General features: G+C 38.8%; 1 protein-coding gene across 1 annotated transcript in view; it reads left to right on the forward strand.

Annotated features, from left to right (window-relative positions):
• EFHC1 (EF-hand domain containing 1) overlaps positions 1-25265 on the forward strand; it is a 57781-nt gene that overhangs the window by 4908 nt on the left and 27608 nt on the right. The window contains exons 2-6 of the mRNA XM_032340246.1: positions 3934-4155; positions 7159-7446; positions 11501-11650; positions 14627-14819; positions 21422-21642. Of these exons, the coding sequence (XP_032196137.1) occupies positions 3934-4155; positions 7159-7446; positions 11501-11650; positions 14627-14819; positions 21422-21642 (1074 nt within the window). The remainder of the gene's footprint in view (positions 1-3933; positions 4156-7158; positions 7447-11500; positions 11651-14626; positions 14820-21421; positions 21643-25265) is intronic.

Genomic DNA, 25265 nt, shown 5'->3' on the forward strand with positions numbered 1-25265 from the left:
CATGGTACTTGATCCCAGGACCCAGGGATCATGACTGAAGCTGAAGGCAGACGCCTAACCAACTGAGCCAAATGGGCGTCCCTACCACTTTAAGTTTTCTGGCTGTTTTGTAGTTCCCTGTTCCTTTCTTCCTGTCTTGCTGTCTTCCTTTGTGAATTGATGATTAGTCATAGTAGTACCTTTGGTTTCTTTCTCATTTTTTGTGAAGCTGCTGTAGATTTTTGCTTTGTGGTTAGCATGAGACTCACATGAAACATATGTAACAATCTACACTGATAGCAGTTCCGCCTTGATCATATATAAACACCCTATTCTTATCATTTTATCTCCTTTCACTTTATGTTTTTTGATGTCATCATTTACATCTTCTTGTGTTTTGCATCCACTAACAGATTATTGGAGCTAGAGAGGTTTTCAATACTTTTCCTTTAATCTTTGTACTAGAATGAAGAAGTGAACACATCACTGTGTTACAGTATTAGGATATTCTGAATCTGACTATATGCTCACCTTTACCCATGTGTTGTGTATTTTCATGTTACTAATTAATGCCTTTTTGTTTCAACTTGAAGAACTTTCAGCATTCCTCATAAGGCAGGTTTAGTGGCAATGAATCCTCTCTTTGTTTATTAGGGAATGTCTTTATCTTGCCTTCCTTTCTGAAGCACATTTTTCCTGGGTAAAATATCCTGGGTTGGCAGTTTCTTTTAACACTTAGAATGGATGATCCCATTCTCTCCTGGCCTGCAAGATCTCTGGTGAGAAATCTGATCATTTATGGAAGTTCCTTTGTATGAGTTTCTTTCTTTACTGCTTTTGAAATTCTCTCTTTGTCTTTGATTTTAGACCACTTTATTATCATGTGTCTTGGAGAAGATGATTTAGATTGAAATTATGAGTACCAATAACTTCACAAACTTGAGTGTCCAGATCTCTACCCAGGCTTGAGAAGTTCTCAAACATTATTTCTTTAAATAAGCTTTCTGCCTCTTTCTGTCTTTTCCTTCTAGAAAAGGATATAGTGACACATATGTGATTTTTCTTGTCGGTATCCCATAAGTCCCATAGGCTTTCTTCATTCCTTTTCACTCTTTTTTTTTTTTCTCCTCTGATTTGTTAACTTCAAGTTATTTGTCTTCTAGCTTACAGATTCTTTCTTTTGCTTGTTCAAATCTTCTTTTGAAGTTATAGTTGAATTCTTCAGTTCAGTCATGGTGTTCTTCAGCTCCAGAATTTCCATTTGGCTCTTTTTAATGTTTTCTACGTCTTTGTAGAATTTCTCACTTTGTTCCTTTATTGTTTTCCTGATATCATTAAATTGCCTATCTGTTCTTTTGTAGGTATCTGAGCATCTTTAGGAGAATTTTGAATTTTTTTCATTAGGCAATTCCTGGTTCTTCATTTCTTCGGGACGAGTTATTATAAGTGGTGGAATCATGTTTCCCTGGTTCTTCATGATCCCTGTATCTTGCATAGGTGTCTTCACATAAAGAATCAGCTACCTCTTCCAGACTTTATGGACTGACTTTGGTATGGGATGACTTTCACCTATAGGTGGAGGCATGCTGAAGCTTGCTGTGTTCCTGGGCCTAGTGGTATAGGACTCCAAGGGCAGGGCTATATGGTACTGGGTTCATATTTAGGGGGCATGATGTCTCTCTAGCCCAGGCCACTGGGGTCTATGGCACTGACAACTGTGTGGCCCTTGACAGGTGCTATAGCATGTGTATAGTGGCTGCAAGGGCTGTTGGGGTCTTTGGCAACCTCCAGGTCCAGCAGCTAGGGAGCAGGGCAAGCAGCAGTGGTGACTGGAGTAGGTAGGGGTACACATAATTGGCTGTAGGGTGCCAACTAGCCAATTGGTGCCTATGTAATGGCAGGGGCCATTTGCAGACATACACAGAGTGGTGGGAAGCAGAGAAGGCAAACGACAGGGCCAACTATGAGCCCACTGGCAGGAGGCCCTGGTTGGGCTGCACACTCTCCCTCCAACATGCACACTTCAGTGGAGGCCTGTGATGAGGGTTGGGCTATGTGCAGATGCACAGCTGGAGGGGCTAGTTCCAAGTGCATGAATGGGGGAGGGGTCAGCCAGAGGGTGTCTGTGCTGGCATCTTGCAGTCCAGCAGCTGCAGAGGCCTGAGCTGACTGCCGGTGTGGTTCCCAGGCTCTGGTGGGGATATGGGGAGGGGAGGAAAGGGAAGGGGCTCTGATGCCTGGAATCATGAATGCCTCTGGGATGAAAGCTGATGAAATCTGAGAGGGTACCCAGTGGCTGCAAATATCCTGGCCCTTGGCTTTGGGTCAGTGGTAAGATCTGCTGGGTTTATCTGCAGAGCAGGTGTCTACACACCATGGTCACTCCCACTGAGGGGCTGCTGCCAGTAGCCCTTACTTTTGTTTCCGGGTTCCTAGCTGGCCTTATACTTTTCAGCTTTGGGAGGTCTAGATGGGAGGAAACTGACGTGGGATTTTCGTGGACTACCCCAAAAGACTGGAGAAGCTGGTTGCTCTTCCATCCTGGCCAGGGGACCTCTTTCTGGCCAGGAAGTTCCCTCCTGACACTGAGCAATGCTGGCTTGGAGGATGAGGTGATGCGGGCAAAATGAAGTCTTCCTTCTCCTTGAGTAGTTATTCTCAGGTTTTTTGTTCCACTGTGTTCCTAAAACAACCTAACTGAACTCCAAATCTCTTCTAGAGCTGCTTTTGTCTATGGATAATCGTCTAATTGTTGATCTTTATGGAGGGGTAGGGAGGCTGCGGTGTTGTATGTTACCATTTTGGTCTCTCCTTTGCCTTCAAAAATATTTCCTTTACACTTCCTTCTTTTTTTATTTAATCTTTTTTTTTTCCAATTGCCAAAAAAAGCTCATTATAAAAAAATCAACATAATTCAGAAATAATACAGAGAACATTATCCAAATCCAGTTTCTTTTTGTGTACATGTTTACATGCTTCTAATTATAGTATACATATAATTTTAAAAATTTTTAAAAAAGATATTATTTATTTATTTGAGACAGAGAGAGAGCACAGGTGGGGAGGAGGATCAGAGGGAGAGGGGAAAGTAGACTCCCCACTGAGCAGGGAGACTGAGGTGGGGCCCATTCCCAGGACCATAAGATCATGACCTGAGCCGAAGGCAACTGCTTAACCAGCTAAGCCACCAGGCACCCTATAGTATACATATAATTTTATATGCTGCTCTTTTTGACTTATTAAATCACAAACATTTTTCACAGATTGCCACGTGGTCTTTAAAACCAATATTTTAATGGCTGCATCATAGTTCATAAAGTGAGTTTTCCATTATTAACTCATATGTGTGCCTTTTATATTGTTTCCAGTGTTTTACTATTATAATTAACATTATAATGGTCAGCTTTAGGCATATTGTTCTTTGCCATAATTTGGCTTATATTTTTAAAATAAAGGATCAAAGGTAGAATTATTAAGTTTAAGACTTTAAGTATATAATACTTGCTTTCCAAAGAGTTATATGAATGTATCTGTGTTACTATAACAAGAAGGGCCTTTTATTTTGAGTAAAAATTCATTTCATAGAGTCAGATCTTCTAAGTTCCATGGTTTCTGAACAGTAGATAAGATTAAAAACATAGAAAGAATTAAGTGAAAGATTAAAAGTATAGATAAGGCAATATTTTAGTTTCTAATGAAATGTGAGCTGGTAATTAAATTGGGCATTCTGGAACATGGCTTTAAGTTTTGTTTTAAGCTCAGGCTGCTGCTTTTCTCCTTGTTCCTGACTAGGTGTTTAGCCTAAAATATTAGAAGCCTCTGGTATAGGTAAGCTTTTGATACAAGGTTTGTGATGTTTATAAGGTTTAAGTTATGATATTTCTGAAAGTTAACTCTTTTACCTAACACATATTCATAAAATATTATTAATGAAACACTTCTTTTGTTATTCAGAAAACAGCATTTCATAGAAGCCAGACGCTGGGCTACAGGAATGGCTATGCAGTTGTTCGACGTCCAACAGTTGGGATAGGCGGGGAGCGGCTCCAGGTCAACCAGCTGTCCCAGGCTGAGCTGGATGAGTTGGCCAGCAAGGCACCAATTTTAACTTATGGCCGACCTAAGCAGGCCCCACCTGCACAATTTATTCCTGCACATGTGGCTTTTGACAAAAAGGTATCATCTGGGATTTCAGGGTACCCTTGAATTCAGATTTCTGAGAGCCAACTGTTTGCAGAAAAGTCAACAGCAAACCACAGGTTTTCCAGAGGGCTCTGAGGAGAAAATTGTTCAAATGCCTCAACCTTTAGTCATAGACAGCTGAACTCAGGATTGAAAGAGGCTTTCTTTAGTCAGGAAGCTTATTACAGAAAATCATTCCCTGTAGACTTCTCTGAAATATTTTCCAAATACAGTTAAAGAAAAGTTGGATGAAGTCTGAATTCTTGAGTTCGTATTGCTCCACGTTTACCTGCTCTGTGCTGTCTACTTTTTGGAAGGCTTATTGGTACTGATGGCACATTCTTAGCCTTTATGAAATGCAAAATGTCATCATGGTAACAACTCCATCTTTTTTCAGTTTTCGCCAGGCTGTTTCCCATAAGTTTTTATTTTTCAGGGAATGTTTCAGGTTTAGCATAATATAACCAGAGGGTACTGTAACATTTTCATTTCTGTCTCATTTACCCTTACGCTTTTGTAATGTGACATTTCCATATCATCCCTAATTTTCCTTGTCAGTGAGCCTCCTCTTTAAATTAAGGTGAGGTAGTCCTAACCCTGTCCATACAACAGAATCCCTAGTGGGACTTTTAAGAAACTGAGATGTCACCCTAACCCTCATCGATCTTAATCTCCGGATGATTTTTATGTATAACTGAGACTGAAAATGAATGACCAGATTTTACAAGTTAAGTCTCCTAATTTACTCCTAGCCTGTTTTCTTTCTGTCTTTTTTGGGTCTTTTTTTCATTTTATTCTTTTTGTTAAATGTCTATACAGTGTTCATCTAGCTAGTCAACGTTAATTGAGTACCTATTGAAACTAGAGGCTGGAAGATAGAAAATAACCTGGTGGTGGAATTATACCATTTACATTCATAGTCACTTAGTGTAAAAAAAATTTTTTAAATGTCTCAGCCAGAATCCATATCATCCCCCTTGCCCCATCTCAGTGCACTCATCTGTTAGGAACACATTCACATATCCATTCAGAGGCTGAAACTGAACAGCATCAGGTATATGGCTGGGTATTTCTTTACCTTTTTCTTATTTCTCTGTGAGTCTACAGATAGTTTCAGCCCCACTTGTGCCCCTAACCCTGAGTTTGACCTCAAGCAAGTCAATCTACCACTCTGAGTCTCGTTTGTAAAATGAGGAAGGTTCAATTAGCTGATCATTTCTGGCTCTCGTGTTTTATATATTTATATATCTGTGGCTCAAGCGCAGACCATTTCATGCATGAATTAGTGATCATGTCTCCATTTCAGTACTTTGCAGTCAATCTAAAATGTTACCTGAAACTGATCTTTTGTCTTTTGCTTTTACTGTATTAGCTTTCTCCTTTAAACATTCCATTCCATTCATGCATTTCACCTTTTTATTAAGAGTTTTAAGGTTTTATTCCATTATATGCATATTTCACCTATGCCGTTGCCCGATCTCTTTTGGTTTTTAATCTTATTTTTCCACAGTAGACACTAATCCTTTTTAGCAATAGCACTCATGTATAAAATTATGCATCTTCCCATTCATCAAGCCATATTTGTGTTTTCACTAAACGGTCTTCTTGTTCCAGTGGAACTTCTAGTTCCAGTGAAGGTTTAGGTTCACACCCTTGTCTACCTACAACACCATTCTAGTATTTTTCTCTTCAGGGGAGGAAATTTGCAAAATAAAGTCAGGATAAAAGAAAGTTTTAAAATTAATCCAAAAGCTTGTCAACTCAAGCTTTTGATATTTTAAAATGTTTTTAAATATGCACTAGAATGTGCCATTTTTACTCCCCACTGATGCTCCCCAGAGGTCCTAGGGTTTGCTCTATCTGTCATGTATATTTCTGAGTGCAGTGAGGGTGTGTTTACGTGCCACCCAAAGAGTCTGTGCTGGATTGATGATTAGAGTCTCATTCATATGAATTCTCTAAGAATGAATATGTCATTAATATGCATTTACAGGGGACTCTCCTAAAGAAAATGGACTTGAGGCTTTGTTTTCATTTTGAAACCAAAGGTTATAGTTTTGTCCAAATTTTTGAGTCTGCAGAAATTCTAAGATTTTTGACATAGAAGTGAAGTTAGTGAGGTTAAGGTCTTTAAGCCATCTCATCAAGGACCACATTACTAAGTAGTCTGTATGTAGTTTGAAGTACCTAGAGCAGACTTCAGCAAACTTTTTCTGTGAAGGATGAAATAGTAAATATTTGAGGCTTTGTAGCTATCTTAGTCAACTTGAGCTGCCATAATAAAATACCATATACTGGTGCCTTACATAATAAAAATTAATTTTCTCATTCTGATTAAGTTTCTGGTGAGGGCTCTCTTCCTGGATTTAGATAGCTGCTTTCTTGCTATGTCCTCATGTGGCCTTTCCTCAGGGTGGGTCTGCTGAGAGATAGGTCTTCCTCTCCTTACAAAGCCACCAATTCATTTGGTTCAGGGCCCCACTGTTGGGACCTCACTTAAGCTTAATCACTCCCTAAAGACTTTGTCTCCAGGTACAGTCGTATTAAGGGTTAGAGCTTCCTCATACAAATTTTTGGGGGGAGGGAGACAAAATTCAGTCCATAGTAACAACCCATGCGGTCTCTATCACAACTGCTCAAACCTACCCTTGTAATGGGAAAGCAGTCATTGGCAAATACCTGCTAATTATGTACATAATTATTTGTAGGTACTGAAATTCAAATTTTGTATCATTTTCATGTGTTTTGAGTTTTATTCGTTTGATTTTTAAAATAATTTAAATATGTAAATAAAACGTTCTTAGATTGGCAGTCATACAAAATCAGGTGGCAGGGATAGATGGGTCCCACAGGCCATGGTTTAACACCCTTCAGTTTAGAAAATAGGAGTGATGAGTGTTTATTCTCCCAGAGTGGTTCTCTTTAGAGGAAGGCACTGGATGTTTGTTGGATGAGAGACTAATGCAATGCCATTTTCCCCTTCCTTGTGTGTTATAGGTGCTGAAATTTGCTGCCTATTTCCAAGAAGATGTTCCTATGTCAACTGAGGAACATTATAGGATTCGTCAAGTGAACATTTACTACTATCTGGAAGATGACAGCATGTCTGTCATGGAACCTGTTGTGGAAAACTCTGGGATCCTTCAAGGCAAGTTAATCAAACGCCAGCGGCTAACCAAGAATGACCAGGGAGACCATTACCATTGGAAAGACCTAAATCGAGGAATAAACATTACAATTTATGGCAAAACTTTCCGCATTGTTGACTGCGACCGATTCACACAGGTATAGTATACATTTCCGGAAATTGTCGTGTCTGAAGCATCATTCTAATTTACAGAAGGATATGTTTCATTTATAAGGGTAAGAGGAGGGGAGCCTGGGTGGCTCAGCCAGTTAAGCGTCTGCCTTGGGCTCAGGTCATGATCTTGGGGTCCTGGGATCCAGCCCTGTGTGGGACTCCCTGCTTGGTGGGCAGTCTGCTTGTCCCTGTCCCTCCCACCCCTGCTTGTGCTCTCTCCTCTCAAATAAACAAATAAAATCTTTAAAAAGGAGAAGAAAAATATAAGGGTAAGAGGAGGACTCTGGTAATCTGTCCTATATGGATTATTATGTAGGTTAATGAGGTGTTTGTGTGTGCATTGCTGTGTGTCAACACAGTGTAGTGACATCACTTTTTTCACAATGATATGGCTACATATCCATTCAAATAAAATTAAACTTGCACCATAGCTGAATCATTTGATAAGAAACCAGTTCCCATGCCAGTTCACGTGGAGAATAGGGGAGGTAACACCCTTGATGGGACAGAAATATGAAAGAGGAATTGGATGATTTATCTGAAGTTTGAGTTACAAAAGTAATATTACCTTTATTAGCAGATATGAGCCTAACATTTTTTTGTGCAATTCATATTTTTCCTGTAAATCATACTTGCTATATTTGGGAGAAACTTGCTATCTAAAGATTTCTGGAAATAAAACAATTTTTAAAGGAGAATGCTTGTTTATATCAAGAAGAATTCTTCATATCCTCTATTTCATAAGTATAGATTTTTGATACATTTTTAAAAAGTTATGTGTACATATATAGACTCAGGAGAATCCTTTCTTTAGCACAAAATGTAGGTATTAGAAAGTCAGTTCTGAATTTTCTGAATTTGTCTTAGATTAAACAATTTCTAGAAGCAAAGATATGTTTCTGAATTATTTTGTGCCTTTAATCCCATGTTACCAAATGCCACATGTGATTAATCTTTACCACGTACTGAGTTCCTGTGAATTCACTCATTTAATGCTTTACATTTAATAATTTACTTAGTAAATACTTACTGGGTGCCTGCTCTGTGCCAGGCATGATTCTAGGTGCCAAATACATAGACTTGCCCTTATAAATGCTATTACATTCTGGCTGGAGGAGACAAAAATAAGCAGGCAAGTATGTAACATGTCGGACGCTGCTTAGAGCTGCAGAAGAAACTAGAGCAGAGAAGAGGGAAGGGGAAGCAGAGGGAACTTCTGTGTGAAGAGGCTGGTCAGGAAGACCTCACTGATAGGATGACAGATGAACAGGGCGCCTGGGTAGCTCAGTCATTAAGTGTCTGCCTTCGGCTCAGGTCATGATCCCTGGCTTCTGGATCGAGCCTGCCTTGGGCTCCCTGCTCAGCAGGAAACCTGCTTCTCCCTCTCCCACTCCCCCTGCCTATATTCCCTCTATTGCTGTGTCTCTCTCTGTCAAATAAATAAATAAAATCTTTAAGAGAAAAAAAAAAGATAGCAGATGAACAGAGACCTCAAGGAAGTGAAGGAAGGCGCCCTGGCATCCGTGCCATCCCAAAGCAACAGTGACAAACAGTGCAGAAGGTAGAGGTGCTCGACCATCTTTGGAAAAACAGATTTTTCTCTCTGATTTTTTAGGTTTTTGAGGTCCTTTTTTTCATAGGCAGTTTCAGAATTGTATACTGAGGAATTATAGAATATTATTTAGGGATGCCTGGGTGGCTCAGTGGGTTAAAGCCTCTGCCTTCAGCTCAGGTCATGATCCCAGGGTCCTGGGATTGAGTCCTGCCTGCATCGGGCTCTCTGCTCTGCAGGGAGCCTGCTTCCTCCTCTCTCTCTCTCTGCCTGCCTCTCTGCCTACTTGTTATCTCTGTCTGTCAAATAAATAAATAAAATCTTTAAAAAATATTATTTAAATTTCAGGTACTGTGATAATTTTTACAGTTGTCTCTTTATGAACAATTTGAATATCAGCAGTTCATTGCTGAGCAGTAAGTCAACTCTCCTAAAGAGAGACACTTAACCGACTGAGTCACCCAGGCGCCCCAACTCTCATTGTTGATGGTAGTTCTGTTCTAGGAAGTCACCACGAGCCCTTAATCATTAGCAACTATGGATCCATCACTCCTAGGAAAAATAAGGAGTTAGGTTTCTATAACTTTCTTTAATGCGTGTTTCTGTTTAAAGATGCCATGTTTAAAATATTCTGTTGATTCTTGAACATTAACTTATGGTTGGCAGCACTGGGGCTCATGCCTGAAGGGAGCGTAGCTCACACATGGACTTTCTCCTGAAGGAATGTCACGGCTACCTCTGTGTGTGTGTGTTGCTAAAAAGTACATAACATAAACGTGACCCCTAGATCTAGACTTTATTACCAGTAGTATAGCAGGTGTGAATCCTACCCCATATATGCATGTGTGTGGGAAATACTGTTTTGTGTTTTAAAAAATAACAAAACCTACTTGAGTTGCCATCCAACTGGGCTGCTGTTTCTATTCACCCTCAGCTTTGCCAAAAATTCCAAGCCCTAAGAACAACAAGACGGCACACCCAGGCCTGCTGCGGTCATACAGGCAGGGTCCATAGGCTGTCTGTGAGCAAGGGCACCTCCTGGATGCTTTGATGCTAGGTCAGATACTGAGACCCTGAATGCCTGAGACTGATGTGCCTGACCCGCTGCACGTGTGCTCTGAGCATCCCTAAGCACACGTGGGGAGTCTTGCTCTTCTGAGACCCATCAACTTGTGTCTGTTTTCCAGTCTGGGAGAATTTCCCCCTTTTTCTCTCCTTGCCTTCAAAGACATTCCCTTCTCTCCGGTCCTTTTGAGATACCTCAGAATAATCTCTTCAAAGAGTTTAGGCCTTTCCTAAGAGATAGGAAGAATAGTCAACTTCAGGAAGCTTCTGCATTCCTGCCCAAATCCCCAAGGTAAGGTTAACAGAGGGCCTGGTCTGTTGAAAGCAACAGAAAGAGTAAAAATCCCATTAAATACCTCAATCAATAATCCTGCTACACTAATACATCATTTCAAGGGAGAGGAGAATAGTGTTAGTCATTATCTCCGGCTCAGTAGTTTTAATAGACATTGAGATCACAGTGTTTTAATATTGAAAGATATTGGAGACTGTTCAGTGAAACTTTAAATACTAAAGTTACAAGCTAGTTAGCAGAGCTAATATTAGAACCCAAATATTTTGGTTCTGGGTCCTGTATATTTTCGATTGAATTGTCCAAAAGCACATTACACAATTCCGAAAAGAAACCCATATTTCAGATTAATTTCTAATTCTAGAATGTAAACAGATCCCATGCCATTGTTCTTTTCTGATTACTAAAAAATATACAGCTTATTGTCCTGCTTTTATGAAGAAGAAATGCCACGTTGTATTAAAAGATATAGTTCCTGAAAATATTGTATTTACTTATAATTAGCAAATCAAACAAGATCATGTTAAGTTCAGATGCTTTCCTTAACTTTATCTGGTGATATTTGAGTACTTGGCTTGTCTCTCCTATTTTGCTACAGTATTTTCTTGTCTAAAATAACCAGTGATTCTTTTCCTTCTTAGAGGCGGGTGGAGATGGGGACTTAATCAGATAATTGGTTTTGGTGAGTTGGAAAGTTGGGAATTTGATTTCAGCTTAACTTAGCTTGCCCCCATATCTGATATGAATTACATATTGTTTGAAACTGTGGTTGGGTTTCAGATGTGTGTATGTAAGCAACCCCAGGACTTACTCTGTTCTTGGGCATCTAACTGAATTTCATTGATCTAAATTCATATTTGGAGCCAGTTACCTTATTATTATGTCTTCCAGTTAACTTAGCATATTGCCTAGAAGCTTTATAATATTTATCAGTAATTACCAGTTGTTATCTGCATCATAGTGTTGGGTCAGTTGGAGGCTTAGTGCAGCTAAGATTTGCCTCACACTGAAGCTAATGATTAATTTGGACAATGGCATAGAAATGATTATTATGCTTCTCTTTATACCATCAGTTATTACTTATGGAAGCTTCAAGAAAGATGATCATTATTACTTTTGCATGATGTAGGTATTTTTAGAAAGTCAAGGAATTGAATTAAATCCCCCAGAGAAGATGGCTCTTGATCCTTACACTGAACTCCGGAAACAGCCTCTTCGTAAGTATGTCACCCCATCGGATTTTGACCAACTGAAGCAGTTTCTCACCTTTGATAAACAAGTAAGTAACTAAGCACGTCAGTGGCTTTGCTCATCTCCAAATGTTATGCATGTTTATTAGCCAACTGTTCTGGTAGATGTGTGTTTTAAAATGTTACATCGGTAATTTAGCCATTTGGAGACAATGCTATCTTTCTGGTTTCATCTAGAGTTGGAAGTGCAGGAATGTCCAAGTATTGTATTAGAGACCGAGACCCAAAGATGTTAGGGAGTTAAGTCCTAGGAGTTCCACCAAACTTTTCAATCTTAAAGCAATTCCTGAGCTATGTCTGCTTCCCACTTCACATTTCCAACCGATTGCTTCTTTTCCCAAATAGGAGTTCATTTTATAACCTTCTTTGGGAAACCCTAACTGATTTATTGGGAAATTTCAAAGCTATTTCATCTAGGTAGGTTTCTAATGATAAAATAGTAATTTCACAGAAATCCCATCGCAGATGCTTTCTTGTTAAATTTTATATGAATGTCTGAGTACAGAGGAGTCTAGGTATTTTCCAGCTTTGTTCCAACCATCCTATCCTCCCCATTGTGGGTTGGTGTGTGGGGGCAGATTTGGTCTTCTCCTTTCTGTACAAAAGATGGGGAGATCATCCTCAGTGCTTCTTTGCTGTGGGTGTTCTCTCAGAAATGTAATTCCTTTTAGTGCAGAAGAACTTGCCTAGCACTAACATCTTCTTTTAGGGACATTCTATATATCAATCATATATCTGTTATTCTTTTGTCTTTAAAGATTGTGTTGTTGATACTGTTACTAGAAGAGATATGTTGATAGATAAAAAGGACTTATTAATAAATGAAAATTCTTTCAATACTAATTACATATAAACTGTTTACATATACCTTTATTAATAAATATAAGCCCCTGTATAAAACATGCTGCTCTTTTTTCTCTTGTTTGTTGTTGTTTATTGAGGTATAATTGATGTATATTATATTAGCTTCAGTATATAACATAGTGATTTGATAATTGGATACATTGCAAAGTTATCACCACAATAAGTCTAGTTACCATCTGTCATATTACAAAGTTAATATAATATTATTGACTATATTCCCCATTCTGTACATTACGTTCCCATGACTTATTTATTTTATAACTGGAAGTTTGTACTTCTTAATCTCCTTCACCGACTCCACCCATTCCCCCCCAACCTGCACCCCAAGCTCCTCTGGCAACCACCAGTCTGTTCTCCATATCTATGAGCTGGGTTTGGTTTTGTTGTTTTTTAGATTCCACATATAAGTGATATTAAGCAATATTTGTCTTTCTCTGTCTGACTTGTTTCACTTAGCATAATACCCTCAAAGTTCATCCATGTTTTTGCAAAGGACAAGACTTCATTCTTTCATATGGCTGAGGAATATTCCATTGTATGTATAAATCACATCTTTCTCCATTAATCGTTTGATGGACAGGTTATTCCCAAGTCTTGGCTGTTATAAATAATGCTGCAATGAACTTGGGGTGCTTATATCTTTTTGTATTAGTGTTTCATTTTCTTTGGAGGCTACCTAGTAGTGGAATTGCTGGATCATATGGAATTTCTATTTTTAATTTTCTGAGGCACCTCATATTGTTTTCCATAGTGGTCGCACTAGTTTACATTCCTACAACAGTGTACGAGGGTTCCTTTTTCTCCAGCCGGCACTTGTTATTTCTTGTCTTTGGGATGATAGCCATTCTAACAAGTGTAAGTTGATATCTCATTGGTGTTTTGGTTTGCATTTCTCTGGTGATTAATAATGTTGAGCATCTTTTTATGTGCCTGTTGGCCATTTGTGTCTTCTTTGGAAGAATAACTATTCAGATCCTCTACCAATTTTTTTTTAAGATCAGAATTTGTGGGGGTGTTTTTGTTATTGAGTTGTAGGAGTTCTTTATATATTTTGGATGTTAATCCCTTCCGTATCAGATATAATTTGCAAATATCTTCTCCCTTTCAGTAGATTACCTTTTCACTTTGTTGGTAGTTTTATTCATTGTATAAAGACTTTTTAGTTTGATGTAGTCTCATTTGTTTATTTTTGTTTTTGTTTCCCTTGCCTTTGGAGTCACATCTAAAGAAACATGGTTCAGATCAATGTCGACAAGCTTACTGCCTCTGTTTTCTCCTAGGAGTTTTATGGCTTCAGATCTTTAATCTATTTGGAGTTTATTTTTGTGTATGGTGGTCTATGAGAAAGTGGTCTAGTTTCATTCTTTTGCATGTAGCTGTCCACAGTTTTCCCTGCATCATTTATTGAAGAGACTATCTTTCCCCAATGTATATTCTTGCCTCATTTTTCATAAATTAATTGACCATAGAAGTGTGAGTTTGTTTCTGGGCTGTCATTTCTGTTCTGTTGATCTATGTGATCTATGTGTCTTTTGCCAGTACCATACTGTTTTGATTACTATAGTGTTGTAGTATAGTTTGAGATCAGGGAACATGATACCTCTGCCTTTGTTCTTTCTCAAGAGTTTTTTTTGGCTATTCAGGGTCTTTTAGGGTTCCACACAAATTTTAGGATTCTTTTCTCTAGTTCTGTGAGAAATACCATTGGAATTTTGATAGGAATTGCATTAAATCTGTAGGTTGCTTTAGTTAGTATGGACATTTTAACAATATTAATTCTTTTATGGTGAGCACAAAATATCTCTCCATTTATTTGTGTCTTCTTCAGTTTCTTTCATCAGTGTCTTATAGTTTCCATTGTTTTTTTAATTCGGCTTCTCTTTCACTGACTAATATTTTGGATGAAAGTGAATTCTGCTTTTTCAGTACAAACTTATAAGCCTGCTATTTAATACTTTCCAGCTGTTGACATCTGGTATATAATTTCGGATGTTTTTGTATCTTTGGTGAATTTTTTTTATGAGATTACTTCATAGTTTTTGTAGCTTTTTCCATCATTGTCTGATATATGAATGCCAAAGTACTTAAGTTAATCTCTCCACATGTAGAATTCTTAAGTCACTACTTTGGGTTCTTCAAAGGTTCTTCGATTCTATGCAATCTGGGATGATACAGACAGCATGTTTGGTGAATGTCGGACCTACATCATTCATTACTATCTTATGGATGACACAGTGGAAATTCGAGAAGTCCATGAACGAAATGATGGGCGAGATCCTTTCCCACTCCTGATGAACCGCCAGCGCATGCCAAAGGTTTTGGTGGAGAATGCAAGTATGTTTATTCAGTTTATCCTCCATAATTGGGACATCTTCTGGATTTCAAAGGAGTTACTTAATCGGTATGGTCATTCCCTTTACTCTTGGGAGGTTCTTGCTGTGTTCTTGAGGTACTCAAAAAATGACTTTCCCGGGGCGCCTGGGTGGCTCAGTGGGTTGAGCCGCTGCCTTCGGCTCGGGTCGTGATCCCGGGGTCCTGGGATCGAGCCCCGCATCGGGCTCTCTGCTCGGCAGGGAGCCTGCTTCTTCCTCTCTCTCTTTCAGCCTGCCTCTCTGCCTACTTGTGATCTCTGTCTGTCAAATAAATAAATAAAATCTTTAAAAAAAAAATGACTTTCCCATAATTCCCCCCATTGCTTGCTCCACAGTCTAGGCTTGCCTCCAAAATGGTCTGGTGGAGATGACTGATACCCAAATCAAGGAAACAACCAGAATAGCAGTGGGAAAGTCATTTAAAGTGCAAAAGAACAAGGCTTCTGAAGTAAAGCTATTTAATATCAGATTTTTAATGCATTTTTAAAACACTCTTGTTTTCATAAAGCTTACCATTTCCTTATGTTCTTTCCTGACTTTGCTTCTCACCTCAACACTTCCTAAATAGGAAGTTTGTATGCGGGATAACTTAAGAATGGAAAAGGCATATCTGTGACTCATGGAGGTGGGGCCCCACTGTGTCAGCCCCTGCTCTCTTTGCTGGTGTAAAATAACTTAGTGACTGGAGAGGGAGAATGCAACAAAGTACACTTGACACCCACCGCCCATCCATCTTTATCTGGGATAAGTACACTTACTTTGGTTATTGACTTCGTGGCTTAATAATTTCTCCTGCAAAATGTCATCTTGGTGTCACATATGATGACATCTCTCATGTTTGGACAGCTGACAGAACTCTGTAAATACTTTTGTTGGTTTTCTTTTTACTCTATTTTTTTGGAACTAGGAGATAAGAAATTTCAGGTATTGTGCAAGAGGTTTGTCTTAGAGGTTATAAACAAGTTGAGGTTAGAGGTTATAAACAAATTGGCATTTTGAAGGCTAAATTCAATCCGCCTACACATATTGATTAGCCTAGCATATATAGTAGTTTTCTTTTCTTTCTTTTTTTTTTTTTTTTAAAGATTTTATTTATTTATTTAACAGACAGAGATCACAAGTAGGCAGAGAGGCAGGCAGAGAGAGAGAGAGAGAGAGAGGGAAGCAGGCTTCCTGCGGAGCAGGGAGCCCGATGCGGGGCTCGATCCCAGGACCCTGAGATCATGACCCGAGCCAAAGGCAGCAGCCCAAACCACTGAGCCACCCAGGCGCCCCTATAGTAGTTTTCTTAAAAAAAAAAAAAAAAAAAAAGCAGTGTTACTTGAGGGCTAAGAGGTAGAGATTTCTCTCATCAGGAGACTAGATAAACAAAATATGGTGAAGATTTATCTTGATAAATAGTAGTAGTTACAAGCAATAACTAAATGTAAAGAAAGCAAATCGATGCACTTAAAAGCGTAGTGCTGTGTAGGAAAAAAATGAGATGTACAATACAATAATAATTATGTAAAGTGGAATACAAACAAAACGATATACATAGTATACACATAAAAAGTTGCATGTTAGAATGGTGGCATGTTTGGTAGAGGAAAATGAGACTGGGGAAAATAAAAGGTAGTAAAGATAGTCCTCACTTTAAAACTAAGAGAATTAATGGTAAAAATCTCTTTTAGAGAAATGAGAATAATTGCTAAAACAGTTCTCATTCTCAGATAGCAGCAACTGGATCTGAGCCCTAGTTCAACATAATCTGGCTGCTGTCGACCATATTCTTATAACCTGGCCTTCTGTAGAACCCCCTTAGAGTTGTAGGACGCTGAGACTAATGTACTAATTTAGGCCTTCCGCAATGCTTACATGAGCCTGAAATTCCTGCCATCTAGTGCTAACAAACATTAGATTTATAGTAGATTAAGAGAAAGAATGGGAATTTATTCAGGCATGAAAAAAGTATCACTGAAACTGAACCCCTTGAAATCTCAAGTTCTATGTTTGTCTCTGCTGTATCAATATGGCCTATGTTTAAAATTTTAAATATATAATCATCCTCTTTTATAACTTCCCCAATTTTTTAAAAAAGTAATCTCTGCACCCAACATGGGGCTTAAACTCACAACCCAAAGATCAAGAGTCTCATACTCCACCAACTGAGCCAGGCAGGCATCCCTATAACTTCTCAAATTTTAATGAAAATTTTATCAAAGTTATGTCAAGAGGCAGCCTGATGACATATATAGGGTCCTTTTAAGAGATAGGAAACATATCTTTTTGTGAAAGTTATTGTTAGTTATGCACTCACAGGACAGAAAGGGCTAGGCTTCCATCAGCTGAATAATTCCTTTAACTAGAACTGTGATGTTGAAGAAGTAGCATCTAACTGATTCTCAAAGTTGTTTATTTAATCCAGTGGATGATTTTAATTATATTCAATTAAACAAGAGTTAAATATTGCTAAAGGAACTATTTCTTATTCTAAGTGCTGTGGAGGATAAAATGAAAGTGTAATTTCCAGACCTAGAATCTCTGTCCTTCTTCAGTCACTTCTTGTGACTGGGGAGGCAAGTCATATAAATACACAAAGCTCTTTAACAATAACACAAGTGTACCAGATCATCTGATTATATAAGTAGTTATGTCTTGTAGACAGAACTCTGGAGAAGAGATGTGATCTAGAAAGACTAAGGAAGGCTTTGTGGGAGAACGGAGATTGGACCCAGATTTAGAGTGGCAGAGAACAAAGAGAAAGTGCATGTTAGAAAAGAACAAGAACAAGGGTTGGGCATTAGAACAACTATGTTATGTTTGGGGGCATCTGAGAGACAGTGGCTAGGCAGAGTTTGTGTTGGACAGTCATAGGCAGGTACAGAAGTATCTTTCAGAAGTTTTCTTTGCCGGGGCCTTAATTTAAGTAGTTAAGATGAATAAAAATTGCATTTTTATAATGGATGGAGGTGAAGTTTCAAGAATATAAAACTTTTTTCTTTGTTAAACATAATTGTAGTTTACTAGTATGTGGTAAGTATTGCCCAAAAGTCACCAGATGCCTTCTACTCAGCTGTTGAACCTAAGGTTCTAGGTTCTTAAAGTCTGTTAATTATCCTTCAGACTGGCTTTCCTCCTTTGACCTTGCCTTTCCCCCTTTGACCTTGCCTTTCCCTTGCTAAATACAAATGTTAACAACATCAAAATCGTACACTTTAAATATATAAACTTGTGGTAGTTGATTATACCTCAATAATGTTGTAAAGATATAAATTCATACTTAGACATGTTATAGTCAAACTTAAGAACACCAAAATCAAAAAGATCATAAAAGCAGCCCTGAAGAACAAGGTTATCCATACAGAACAGCAGCTGCAATAACAACAGTTACTAGAAGACAGCGTAATAGTATCTTCAAAGTGCTGAGAAGAATATAGAATTTAATACCTAGAGAAACTGTCTTTGAAGAAGAAAGTGAAATATATTTCTAGGCAAGCAAAACAGATTTTACTAACAAAAGACCCTTACTAGGAAAATTCTAGAGTGTACTTTTAGTAGAAAGAAAATAATTTCAGAAGTAAGGTCTGAGATAGTGATAAAAGACATGATTAAAAAAAAAGAAGAGGATAATGGCAAAGTGTGGGTACATCTAAATAAACCTTGACTACAAACTAAAAAAAATGTTGAATTTGTGGGAGTTAAAAAGTATCAAGATAGAATTGAAATATATTATAACAATGACTTAGGAGGAAGTGATAGGATTAAAAAACAAATTTTGAAAAATATTTTTGAGAACATACTTAAGATATAGAGACATAAAAAGGTTAAAAAAGATGTACAAGCAAATAGCAAAAGAAATGGAAAAGGCTATATTACTAAAATACCAATAGACATTATATCATAAAGCATTGCTAGAGATAAAGAAGATCATTACATATTGCAAGAATTGTATTTACCAGGAAAATGTACTAATTCTAAATGTGAATGCAGTTAGTAACATGGCTTCAAAACATGAAAGACAAATTTATAGCATTATTATGCAAAGAAAATAGAAAAATTTATCAAAATAGTAGGATTCATTAAAACAGTTCTTCTTATAATTGTTAGATCAAAAAGGTAAGTCAATAAGCTCATATTTATTATAGGATTTAAGTAATAGAATTGTCAGTATTGATAGAATGAATATGTATATGGATCAACACTGGGAGAATTCCCATTTCTTCAAGCACAAATGGAACACTTATAAAGACTGGTCAGTCTTAATAAATTTTTAAAGTCTGGACATCTTATACCATATTTTTCTAGTTGATTAGAATTAGACACAAGTTAGAATTCAATTTTAGAACTATTAAAAAACCTCGTGTATTTGGAAATTAATATCAGTTAGATGAAATGAACATTTTAATTGAAATTAAATTAAATTTTTATTCCAGCATAGTTAATGTGTAGTGTTAAATTAGTTTCAGGTGTATAATATAGTGATTCAACACTTAATCAGTGCTCAAGATACATATGCTTTTTTTTTTTAAGATGCTATTTATTTATTTGTCAGAGAGAGAGAGAGCAGAAGCAGGCAGAGTGGCAGGCAGAGGCAGAGAGAGAAGCAGGCTCCCCACTGAGCAAGGAGCCAGATGCGGAACTTGATCCCAGGACCCTGGGACCACGACCTGAGCCGAAGGCAGAGGCTTAACCAACTGAGCCACCCAGACGTCCCAAGATACATATACTTTTAATCCACTTCACGTGTTTTACCCATCCCCCTACTTACCTCCCCTCTGGTCACCATGAGTTTGTTCTCTGTAGTTAACAGTCTGTTTTTTGGTTTGTTTCTTTTTTGTGTGTGTGAAATGAGCAAAGTTTTAAAAGAATTTATCTTGTCCAAGAAGAAATAAAAAGAAAGAAAATAAATAAAAACCTTGTCCAAAAGAAATAAAAACCAAATATCTTTAACCATTAAGGAAATAGAATCACTTAAAAAATTCTCCACAAAGAAATACCAGGTCTAATTTTTCAGTTTTGTCAAATAAAGAACAGTTAACTCTATGCCTAATGCAGATTCACAGTCAAGAACTAATTCATTCATTAAGAAAAGACCAAGAAAACCTAAGACACCATGAGTAAGACTACAGTTATATATGCAAAAAAAAAAATACTTAAATATCAGTAAATGAAATCCAGCTGTGTATGAAAACGATAATTGTTAAGTGAGCAAAGGTGAATGGTTCTGTAGTATGTGTACACACATACCCCAGGTCTCCTGGAACATTGTTGACTGTATCCCCCAATGGCCATCACTTCCTGGGGTAACTCAAAGGGGTCTAGTAGGATTAGGCATTAGGCACTGGCAGAAGAAACCATTGCTCTATAGGACTTTTAAGATGCATGATTGGGAAAATCTTGGTCTTATGGCATGATCAAGGGCTGGAGCTCAAGCCTTTCTGTCTGATGTAACAAAATCTTAGCCTTCTTCCCTATTTTTCCATCTTAGCAGCTGTCAGTTAGGAGAATAGTGGCCTATCTCTCAAGCCCCCCATAACTGGAGTTCTAGGGTCAGCTTTGTGGTTACAGCTATGCAGTGTGGTACTTCAACAGAATTGACTATCTTATGGTTTCTATGGTGATGATGCTGCAGGGGATCAGTCTTAAATAAGTCAATCCTTAGTTCTCATAAAACAGTATTCTACCCCCTGCAAAATGCAAGGTTGATTTTACACTTGAAAATCTGTTGAGTGTCCAGATAAACAGTTAAGCATGATCATCTCACTGACCCTGCTTCCTGCCAGAGGACTAGGTCAGACTGTCCTACTTTTTTTTTTTTTTAAGATTTAATTTATTTATTTGACAGACAGAGATCACAAGTAGGTAGAGAGACAGGCAGAGAGAGAGGAAGGGAAGCAGGCTCCCCGCTGAGCAGAGAGCCCGACACGGGGCTCCATCCCAGGACCCTGGGATCATGACCTGAGCCAAAGGCAGAGGCTTTAACCCACTGAACCACTCAGGTGCCCCTCAGACTGTCCTTCTAGCAGTGATCACAATTGAAATGAAACTATTATTTGTGTAATTGTTTAGTATCCGTTGTCCCAAACAGACCATTTTCTCCATCAAGGCAGAAATTCCACCTATACTGTTAACTGTTATAATCTCAGTATTTAACAGTGAACCTGGTACATGATATATGTGATCATTGAGAATATGTTGGGTGAAAGAATAAATGGGTGGAAGGTTGAACTGAATGACTTGGATCCCTCCATTGATTTCGTACTCTATAGAAGGACATTTATTCTTTCCTCCTGTAATGATTTCCCCAAGCATGAAGTTTTGCTAAGATTAGTGATCTGTACTGGTAGTTGAGGCTGAATATGGAAGAGAGACTTCACAAAAACCATCTGAGTATTGTTTCTGTGTCTGTTCAACTGATGGAAATACACAGCCTTATGTGCTGCTGGTAGAATAGAGGAGACACTTGATTACAGACAGAGACCGTATGCCCTCAAATTCTCAAGAGTGTCTGGGAGCTGTATGTCAGTCTTCCTTCCCATCCTCATTCCTTCTCTTTTTTCTCTCCCTGCTACCTTCTGCCAGAGAATTTCCCTCAGTGTGTGTTGGAGATCTCTGATCAAGAGGTGTTGGAATGGTATACTGCCAAAGACTTCATCGTGGGGAAACCACTCACTATCCTCGGGAGAACCTTCTTCATCTATGATTGTGATCCTTTCACTCGACAATATTACAAAGAAAAGTTTGGAATCTCTGATTTACCACGTATTGATGTGAGCAAGAAGGAGCCACCACCCGTGAAACCGGTAATGGAACACTAGTTCCGAGTACAGTGTGAGAATTAATCTTTTGATACAGAGGTTTAAAAAAAAAATAGAGTCATGTGAATACCCAATAAAAAATGGGCAAAGCATAGGATACAGATCACTTCACAGAAGAATTCAGATGGCTAATGAACATATGAAAATACCCTCCTCCATGCTCAGTGCAGAGTCTGGCTTCAGATTCTTTCTCCCTCTCCTCTGCCTCTCCCACTTGTGCTCTCTCTTTCTCTCTCAAAAATGAATAAATAAATCTTTAAAAATAAGAAAAGACCCTCAACTGATAATCAAAGAAAATAGAAAATAATGAGGTCTTGGATCTATTTGATTTAAAAAGGCTCACGATATCCAGTGTTTGCCCTGATGTGACGAAGTGGACATTTTCCTCCTTTTTTTTTAAAAGATAGATTTATTCATTTATATATTTATTTATTTATGTGACAGAAAGAGACACAGTGAGAGAGGGAACACAAGCAGGGAGAGTGGGAGAGGGAGAAGCAGGTTTCCTGCCAAGCAAAGAGCCCAATCTGGGGCTCAGTGCCAGGACCCTGGGATCATGACGTGAGCTGAAGGTAGACACTTAATGACTGAGCCACCCAGGTGCCCCTCTTTTTTTTTTTTTAATTTTTATTTTATTTTATTTTATTTTAAAGATTTTATTTCTTTGACAGAGAGAGATCACAAGTAGGCAGAGAGGCAGGCAGAGAGAGAGGAGGAAGCAGGCTCCCTGCTGAGCAGAGAGCCTGATGCGGGACTCGATCCCAGGACCCTGAGATCATGACCTGAGCCGAAGGCAGCGGCTTAACCCACTGAGCCACCCAGGCGCTCTTTTTTTTTTTCTTTTAATTTTTAAAAATAATCCCTACACCCACTGTCAGTCTCAAACCCACAACCTTGACACCAAGAGCCACATGCTCTACTGACTGGGCCAGCCAGATACCCTGAACTGGTCATTTTCAGATTCTGTTAATAGGAGAGCCAATAGGAAAACCTTTTTGGAGGGCAATGTCGTCATTTTAATTTTTTCAAAGTAAGATATTACCTATCCCTTTATCTAGAAAATCTGGTTTGGGGACCATAAACGGTATGTGTAAGGATGTGTATTTTAGCATTACTTATAATAAAGTGTAAGGAGATTGGCAGAATAAACTCTAGTACAGTGAGAAGACTGCGAGACTATAAGGCTGGTTAAACAGAAAAAGAGGAAGTCAGTCTCTGCAACGTGGAAAACTGTCCATCACATTTGTGGGTGAAAGCGTTTATGTGCTATGGCCCTGTTTGTGTAAATTTTTGCATACAGCATCTGCTTACATTTGCCAAGGGAGTACCTGGAGAGCTATCCCGCCACACTGTTCACTGTGGGGAGTTCCACATGTGAGCATGGGGAGGTCGGGGGCGGGGGGAGTGTGAGACGACAAAGGACCTTTCTTTTTATACTTTGTGTGCTTTTAATTTCTCTTCTTATACCAAACCTTGTATTGATTTTATAATTTTAAAATTTTGATTAAAAAAGACATCTCTTAAAATTCCAGACTGCTAGGGCGTTTCACTGTTCCCTGCCCATTTATTTGACCCTTTTACTTAAAAACTAATGGGGAGCAAACAGAAGCTGATTAATAAATGTGTTGGAAAATGGCTTTCTTTCATTGCCACGTAGCTTTCCTTAGAATTATACTGAACCCAGAAATCTGGTTCTGTGTACCACAGAGTCCACTCTGATCTAAGAGTAAGGTCGTGGTGCTTCTCCGTGCACCCACACACTAACTGGATAGACTTGAGCCTTCGGAGGGATTCAGCCAAAGGATTCTAAAATTCTTTGAATTTTAGAAATTCAAAGAAGAATTGCGTGTGGAGGTTCCTGGGTGGCTCACTCGGTTGAGCGACTGACTCTTGATTTCAGCTTAAGTCATGATTTCAGGGTCATGGGATGGAACCCCACGCAGAGCTCTCTCCTGAGCGTGAGTCTGCTTGAGATTCTCTCTCCCACTCCCCATACTTGCATGTTCTTTCTCTCTCTCTTTCAAAAAGAAAAAAAAAAAAAAAAAGAAAAAAAACCCCAAAACAAAAAAAGAATCTCATGTGTTAAAAATGACACATTATCCAGCAAATTCAAGAAGTACGTGATGTGTTAAGATAGCACCGAATCACAGCCTGCAAGCACTGGTGCCTGTCCCACACCTTTGGGTCCAGAGCAATGCATCCAGCCTCTTTGGTCTGTGGCCTGTATATGAAATTGGGTGTTAATACCTGTGGCCTGTCTTTATATATATTACCCCTCTGTGTGTAAAATAAGATCATGGCCCTTTCTTCTCAAAAGAAAGATGTGAACAGAAGGTGAAATTACAGAATTCCTCCAGCACAGAAAGAAATTTGAGAGGAAAGAATTGAGAGGAAGGTGCTCAGAGGCTTCCCTCCCTATTTCAAAATTCTTTAGCCTCTACTGTCGAGCCCCAGCTGGGCTCATAGTGTGTTGGTACAGAAGCAGAGGAAGTTAGGATCCCACCAGTGTGTATTCCTGCCTGGTCTCTAGAGTAATTCAGACACTCAGGGTGTGGCGTCTCACCCAGAATCCCTCTGTCCATGGCAACTTGTACGTGCATTGAGTCATGGTTTCGCATGTAGAGCAAGTTAGGTCATTGTGCATCTGCTGGAGGCACCAGTCATCTTTCTGCCATGATGGTCACATTACGGCCCAGGAGGTGGGCGAAGAGGCAGTGTTCCAGGCACTACGCCTTGGATGAGCGGAGTAGTCACAAGCTTTTGAGAGAGTACCAGTCACAGATGGACCATATAGACTAATCTGTCAACGTGTTTCAGTACAACGTATGAAAAGATTTGGGGAAAGTATCTATATGTGAAAAGTGTGGAATAAGCTGACTTTGCTGAGAACGCCTAGTAAAAAGGAGTCAAAGGGAAATAACTCTTCTGCAGTCCACATTGAGGAGAGGAAAACGGCTGCTGAACTCAAGTTTTTAGACCAAGAAATCCTACCAGATTAGAGTGATACTTTCAGCTCTTCCTGAGGCCTGATTGAAAAATAAAAGTTAATCCTGTACTTTCACACTAACTCACCAAATAACCGTCATAGCAGAAGTTTGGTTTCTTAAGTTTGCTTTTTTGCTACAAGAGTCCTAATTGGACAAGGGAGTCTGAGTTCTCAGTAAAGAATGGCTGTCGTCCCTGTTTTGTGCAGCTAACGTCAATAAATAAAAATACTAGAAATACGGAGATAAATAGGGAAATAGTAGCATGAACCAAGTCCTGCCCTCCTCCACGCACGCACGCAACACGCACACACCCTAGAACAAAGAAGTCACAGACACTTGGGTTTGTCCACAGTAGGATGACCACAAGGGTCAGGATTGGGACCAGGAGTAGGGCCAGGTCCTGCTTTGGCGGTCCTATCAGCAACTCACGAGTCCCTCCTTAACCATGGTTTTGCTTTCCATGGTTTCAGTTACCCATGGGCAACCGCGGTCTGGAAGCAGATGAGCCTCCTCCTGATGTATCATCAGAAGGCCAACAGTAGCCTCACACTATGTCACAACACTATGTCATTCACCTCACTTCATCTCATCACGTAGGCATTTTGTCATCTTATGTCATCA

This window comes from Mustela erminea, chromosome 4 (genome assembly GCF_009829155.1).
Source record: "Mustela erminea isolate mMusErm1 chromosome 4, mMusErm1.Pri, whole genome shotgun sequence".
NCBI classification, from domain to species: domain Eukaryota; kingdom Metazoa; phylum Chordata; class Mammalia; order Carnivora; family Mustelidae; genus Mustela; species Mustela erminea.